The following is a 6,742-nucleotide window of genomic DNA, read 5'->3' on the forward strand; positions in this document are numbered from 1 at the left end:
TACTTTGGGTACCCTGGGTTAAATAAAATATAGTGTCAAAATGTAATCGTATCTGGGTTTTTTGCTTTTTGAATGTAATACTAGAATATTTGAAACGACGGGAGTGACTCACATTCTATTTCTATTGGGCAGCGCTGCCCTGGAGACTTTGGGACCAGGGCAGCTGCACCTTCTGCTCTGGGCGCATCATCTGTTCCCCACCGCCTCAGGGGGCTTCCCAGAGATCTGTCCACACAGCAGTGCTGCTTCTGCCCTTCACTGCACCACAGAGTGGGTGGGGGCTACCACAGAGTAGGAACCTCCAGTACTGGACCCCCACTCCCCACCTAGAAAGCTGTGGCCGGAAGATTTTGGAGAGGAGAGGGCTGTGCCAGGGAAACCTTTCTGGGTGCCTGTAAGGAGAGGGGAGGTCGCCAGGATGTAAGAGAATTGTGTGTGGGGAGGTGAGGGCAGGGTCGGAGGCTCAGGGATATCGTTTTCTCAAGATTGTTGGACTCTCCAATCTGTGGGGTTCTCATCTCTGGCCCCACCCCCATCTTTTCCCCGGGCCTCACTGAAGAGCTTGCCTTCGGATCAAGTCTGGCTGCCTGCTGGAGGGCACCTGCTCCTCCCTGGTCAGGGACAGCTTGCGCTGGGGAATCTTCTAATGAGTGGAGTCTCCTCGAAGCAAGGACAGAGCAGCAGGAATCGCTAGGAAGCTCATGATGCTTGCATACTGAAGGGTGGTTGGGGGCTCTTGAGCGTGGAGGGGAGCTAAGGACACTGAGCAGATGCTGCTGCAGAGAGAGAGGCTCCCCAGGGCCATATGACTCCCTGCTTCTCAGTCCCTCCTCCCTGCCCCTCCTCTCTTTTCACTCCTCCCCTTCTGACGATGCTGAGGCTGCTGCCTCTCCAATCCCTGGCTCTGCCTTGACTTCTATTTGAAGCACACTCGGAGGCAGTCAGCATCTTCTCCCATCACGCCTCTGTACCTGGGGTCTCTGGCAGGCAGTGACCTCTCTCTGGAGTCAGCGTCCCCCTTGGGCTGCACTAAACAGACAACAAAGGGCACCTGCTGAAAGCCAGATCCTGCTGCTGCCTCTTCCTCTGCTTTTCACTATGGTGCGTGGTGCCACTCCTGCCTGTTTTCTCTAAGCCCCGGGGCCTGCTGGGTTCTGGGACTCTCTCTTAGGACAACTGCAGCTTCTTGCCTTTGTTAGGCATTTTCTAGGAGCCCTCTTTGTACTCTTCCTCCAAGCACCAGAGATTTGTGATTGGGAGATCCCAACAAGAACGGGAAAGAAGGAAGGAGCTGGGTGTCCTACAAAGGGATTTCTGCAGAGGGATCCCTTGGAAGGTGGAGGACCTCTCCTCCAGCTGCAGAGATGCAGAGGACAGGGAAAAGGCTGAAATTGAAACAGAGTGGGAGTCTCTCCAGAACATCTCTGGCGGGCCTTCTGTGTCAAGCCTGTATGTTAGGCAAGCCCATTGGGATATGTGTTCAGTGGGCAGGTGGGAAGGGAGAGATCTACTAACAGTGAAGGGGGAGAAAGTGAAATAAAATTCCGGATATCACACTTAGTTTAGGCTGCTACTGTTGTGGCCATTTGGCAGCAAGTTTAATGATGAGACAGATGGAACGGGTTGGAGGCTCATGCAGACACAGCACTGATGTGTAGTCTGCACCACCCCCCCATGGCACACTCACATCTTCTTTGCCTGAGGTCCTTGGCCCTAGTTCCTTGTGCCTGGGGAGAGGACAGAGCAGAAAAAAGAGGGAAGCCTGCCTGGTTGAGGAGTAGAAACTCTGAGAAGCAAGCAACACTTTGCAGCCTCACCTCTGCAATAATTTTATAGCTGTGGTTGGCAATTGGTGGTGATTGTAAGCGTGTGCCAACAAGTAGACTGGAGCCTTGAGAATGTTTCCTGCTTCGTGGGGGGTGGGGAGGGCTGAGCTGACTACAGGTCTACATCTTCTCCCTGGGACCCTCAAACTGCAAAAGCAGGGGGAGGCAGACTCGCAGGAGGCGTCATTAGCTGCTGGCACGATGTGGGATTAGGTTCTGGTCCAATCAGCCTTGAGTTTCTTCCCTTTTGGTACCTGAAGCTGGCTTGGCTGGAATTCCAATGTGGAAGGAAAAGTCAGAAGAGCTTGGCAGTGACCCGGTTACCCCCAGAGTTCTTATCCCCAGAGGGCCGAGGTGCCACAAAGTCAAAGGTCATGTGATGTTTGACCCGGCCTTTGCCCTTGCTCCAGAGGGCAATGAGGCCAAAGCAGAGGGTCACTGAAGTGAGGAAAGGAAGGAAGCCAACTGCTAGCACCATAGCTACCCCTCTGCTATCCAGGAAGAAGGGCCCCGGGATCCCTGGCATGGTGATGTTGGAGCCAGAGAGAGTGCCATTTGGTGGATCAACCTGGATTACTTCCAGCCAGGTCCTCAGGGAGTCATTCCCAGCGACATTGCTGACCATGCAGACGTAGGCCCCTCTGTCCTGTAGCTGCACTGAGCGGATCTCCAGCGTCCCATCCTCTAGGACCCTCACTCTCCCAGCCCTTCCCAGCCAAGCCCCCTGAGGCCTCATCCAGGAGACAGTGGGGGCTGGGTCTCCGTCTCCAGAGCAGGAAAAAACAGCATGCCCCCCCTCCTCTGCAATGACCCATCGCGGCCCGGACTTTCGGATCAGGGCTGGTTGGCAGGTGAAGTGCCCTGGAGGTAGGATGTCTGAGAAGTCCTGCAGGCTCTTGCCCTGGACGTGCTGGGGGCCGGCACAGGCAGGGGGCGACGTGCCAAAGTCCAGGCGGCGGCGGAGCCGGAGCAGCCAGAGGAGTCGGCAGTCACAGGTCAGGGGGTTGCCAGACAGCCTCAGGGTGACTAGTTTGTCTGGAGAAGGGAAGGCTGTTTCCTCCAGCGTCTGCAGGGCGTTGTCTGCCACGTCCAGGAGATGGAAAGCGGTCAAGCCGTGGAAGGCGTGGGCCGCGATGGAGGTGAGGCATGCCCCTGACAGTCGGAGCTCCTGGAGCCGCACCAGAGCACTGAGCCTTCGGGCCGGAATGGCCGAGATGGGGTTCTGAGACAGATCCAGGACCCGGAGGAAGCTCAGATGGTGGAGCGCTTGGAAGGGCACGGCGCTCAGATTGCAGCGGGTGATGGCCAGGCTGCTGAGATTGAGCCCCAGCAGGCTCCCAGGCTCCAGGGCCTCCAGGCATGGCCAGTGGTGGATCTCCAGCTCCTTTAGCTGCCCCAGCCCCCGGAGTGCCCCGGCTGGCAGCCTCCCGATATCTAGTTCTCGAAGCCTTAGGGTCAGCAGCGCTGGGAGGCGGGCGAGGGCCAGGCCGGGCACTGTGCTGAGGTTGCAGCGCTCCAGTGTGAGGGCACTCAGCTTGGCCAGCCCTGCAAAGGCCCCTGGGGCCACGAACACCAGGTGGTTATCTCCCACCTCCAGCTGCTGGAGGCTGCCCAGCTCCCCAAAGGCTCTGTCAAGGAACAGGACAATCTGGTTGAGGCGGAGGTCCAGCAGCTTGAGGGCGGAGAGGCCTGAGAAGACCCCAGGCCCCATGATTCGCAGTCGATTGCCCTGCAGCCTCAGGGTGAGGAGGCTTTGGAGGCCGTGGAAGGCTCCAGGCTCAAGGATGGAGAGCTGGTTGTAGCTGAGGTCCAGCTCCTTGAGCAGGCCCAGGCGGGAGAGCATCCCCTGCTGAAGCCCCCACAGGTGATTCCCACTCAGGTCCAGGAGCTCAGTGTCCAGTGGGAGTCCCCCAGGCACAGTCTCCAGTCGCCGATGGGCACAGAGCACTGCCCGGGGCTGGGAGGTACAGTCACAGACGGCAGGGCACCCGCCACAGCTCCCTCCAGGCAGGAGGAACAGGAACAGGAGAGGGAGCCATGGGGCCGGGGCTCTCTTTGGAGCTGTGGCCATAGCTATCCCCTCTTCAATCCTGGAACAGATGATGACATGGTCCTTTTTGGAAAGTGACTTCAGAGGCTGGTGACCCTGGACTTCCCTGGACCTCCTCAGAGGAACGAGAGACTGAGCTATCTGTCTCAGCATTGCTGGCACGTGGGGTGCAGACCCAGGAGCAGATGTTCCCATCCAGGAGCAGTTCTGGTGGGCCACCTTCTCAGGGGCCTCCTTGGCCTCCTCTCTGGGGAACCGCTACTTTCCTCCTGCTCCCAGGCCTGGGTCATAGGCCAAGGACTTCCTGGCTCAGGGAGCCCTAGTTAAGCCTGACCTCAGTGAGGAAAGCTTGATGTGAATGGGACAGGAAGCAAGGAAGTAACCCGGAGTCTCCCTGGGATGGGTTTTTCCTGTATCTGCAGATCCAAGAATACCTCAAGTCCCTCCTTCTCCCTGATACTTGTTCTCCCCAAGGTTGGCCACCCACCCCCATGCCGACCCTTGTTCCTCCTGTGCCATCTACCTACAGCTTTGTCTAAGGCTCAGGGGGAACCACATCCCTGGATTCAGATTGGAGCTAGGTCCTCACCTTGATTAAGTCCTCCAAACACATTCGGCTCTGCTCTCCCAGGCTCCACTCACTGTCCCTCTGCCGTCCTGCAGCCTAGCCCAGGGCCTGGTGCCCTGAATTAGTAGGATCCAATCTCCCCGAAATGCCTGCATGGACAAAAGCCCAGTGGCACCTTAGCTCTGGCACGGGCTGCAGGGGGCACTTGAATCCCTCACAAGAACCCTCAGGGCAGCGCCTGTAGATGACATTGGGCTGTGCAAGGGACCCAGGGGATGCCCACATTTCGAGTTTTGTTGCTCAGTCCTCAGTCTCAGGCTTCTCTTCTCTCCCTACTTGATGGTATTTTGATTTAGTCCAAGGTGTGAGTCTGAGGGCCGTCGTGTCCCTTTGGGATCCAGCTGCCTGAGTGATACTCTAGAGCCAGACTTTGTGACCCAAGGAGACACAGGCAAGGGGGAGACCACACCTTCCACATGCTGCATGTGGGAAGGCTGGGAGGCCATGTGCATGGCCCGTAGACTGCAAGTGGGTTTCTGGGCACCGTGGGCCTGGGCAGAATCAGGACGATGGTGAGCAGAACGGCCACGGGCACTGGTGGAGGTTATAGAGACGGGCCTCGTGGGTGGTGAATTTACCCTCAAGTCTCCTGGGTTGGTGTCAACAGGCATTGCACAAGGGAGGGGAGGTCCTGGAATTGGCAAGGGAGGGCTAAAGGGATGGAACCAGAGACAAGTGATGCTCCCTGGGAAGCAGGATGCCTGGCTGTCTTTGTAGCTGCAGATCCAGATGGCTTTGGAGCTTCAGGCTGCCTGGGCCCTAAAGGGTCAGCCCTCTCCCACATGCCCCATTTTCTCCCATGTGGAACTTAGGAGAGGCAGTTTAAGACATGGTCTGACTTGTTCCCATCCAGGAGGATCACAACCTTGGATCCTGATTGGAACTAGCCTCTGCAACCCTCCTTCAGAAGGGCAGTTCTGGTGGCTCTCCTGCTGTAGTAGTTGGAAATTGGAGATCAAAGAGGCAGAGCGATGTAGGACACCATCCCAAGGCTTGGGATGAGAGAGGATGGCCCGGGGCAGGCAGAGGCTGCAGACCAGGCTCCTCTGGTCCCCAGCCCAGCCTAGCAGGTATCTCTGGCATGCTGAGAGTTCTCCAGGGACAGATGTGTCCCAGTCTCCCTCATCCTCCCTGTGCCTGTTCTGGGAAGTCCATCTGACAGCTAGCTCTTTATCATTCCCGCTGCAGTTCCTGCTCATCCTTTTTGCTCTGCATTCAGCAAAAGTGCAGTGAAGCATGTAACCCAGCTTCCCTGCCTCCCACTCCTGTGGGTTTCTTCTTAGTCCTGAAAGCCTGCTGGGCCAGGGGCTGGGGGATCTGGGGACAACCCCTTTTCTTTATTTATAAGGTGGCTAATTTAATCACAAACTTCCCTTGCCAGTCTCCATGGCTACAGGACTGGCTTCCAGCCACTTTGCAGGAAGAAATGGGTGTCAGAGCCACTTCTTTCTTTAAATGAGGTGGGGTCTGGGGCATTATCCCTTTAAGGAACAGGAAACTTTCTTCTTCTTGTCCCTGTCTGGCAGTCCAGAGATACATCTGAACCTGGATATCCCCTCTAAGGCAGACCTGATAGGCACAGGGACCTGCACGGGGAGGAGGCTCTTGGGGGAAAGATTTCTGGAATTTCCACACTGATTGTAGAGAACCCTTCCCAGAGGTAGAGGAAGCACTGGGGAGCTGGAGGGAGGTCTCCTTAGAGTCCTTCCCCCCAGGGGCCTCTGGGACCTTTTAGTTTTCCAATCAAAGTCCAGTGAGGCCAGGATCAGGGCCGGGATCAAAGGCTAGCTGGGGACAGTGGGGCTGGCAGGAGGGAAGGGGCATGGGGCGGTGGGGAGGTCTGGCAAGAGGGAAAGGAGGGGCACAAACCCTCTAGCCTGCTAGTCTGGCCTTGTCTCTGAGAATGTTACCGAGAAGGGCAGCTGCAGCTTCGGGACAGGAGGCAGGGTCACTTACCGGAGAAGCTTGGGGGGGCATCAAGTTGGACACTGCATCTGTCCGGGGCTGGGGGCCTTCCTATTCAAGCTGCACCGGGGGAGCTCTACCTCCTGGTGGGTGAGTCTCCCTCCTTGCTGCCTGCCCGCTGCCTGCTGCCCTCCCGCCTGCCCACTGTGACTGCTGTTGCTGCTGTGGCTGCTGCTGCCAAGACTGAGGTAGAGAAAAGAGCCAGAAAGCATTTCTCCTTTTTTTTTTCCTCTCTCTCTTTTTAAACCAGGCGAGAATGAGTCTGCAGCAACC

The 6,742-nt window shown here is 57.1% G+C and overlaps 1 protein-coding gene across 3 annotated transcripts; it reads right to left on the bottom strand.

Annotated features, from left to right (window-relative positions):
- Positions 1-1,561: 1,561 nt before the first annotated feature.
- On the bottom strand, positions 1,562-6,687 carry LINGO4 (leucine rich repeat and Ig domain containing 4). Of its 3 annotated transcripts, none has more exons than XM_025452966.3 (2): positions 6,461-6,687; positions 1,562-3,916 (listed from the first exon to the last, which is right to left on the bottom strand). In XM_025452966.3, the coding sequence occupies exon 2, from the start codon at positions 3,895-3,897 to the stop codon at positions 2,122-2,124; it is 1,776 nt and encodes a 591-aa protein (XP_025308751.1). In that variant the 5' UTR covers positions 3,898-3,916; positions 6,461-6,687; the 3' UTR covers positions 1,562-2,121. The 3 variants fall into 3 exon arrangements, with proteins under 3 accessions (XP_025308751.1, XP_048951687.1, XP_035556640.1); XM_049095730.1 differs by having other exon boundaries at positions 1,562-4,593; XM_035700747.2 differs by lacking the exon at positions 6,461-6,687 and adding an exon at positions 4,466-5,818.
- Between the last annotated feature and the right edge of the window lie 55 nt (positions 6,688-6,742).

The sequence above is a fragment of the Canis lupus genome, chromosome 17 (genome assembly GCF_003254725.2).
Source record: "Canis lupus dingo isolate Sandy chromosome 17, ASM325472v2, whole genome shotgun sequence".
Taxonomy (NCBI): Eukaryota; Metazoa; Chordata; class Mammalia; order Carnivora; family Canidae; genus Canis; species Canis lupus.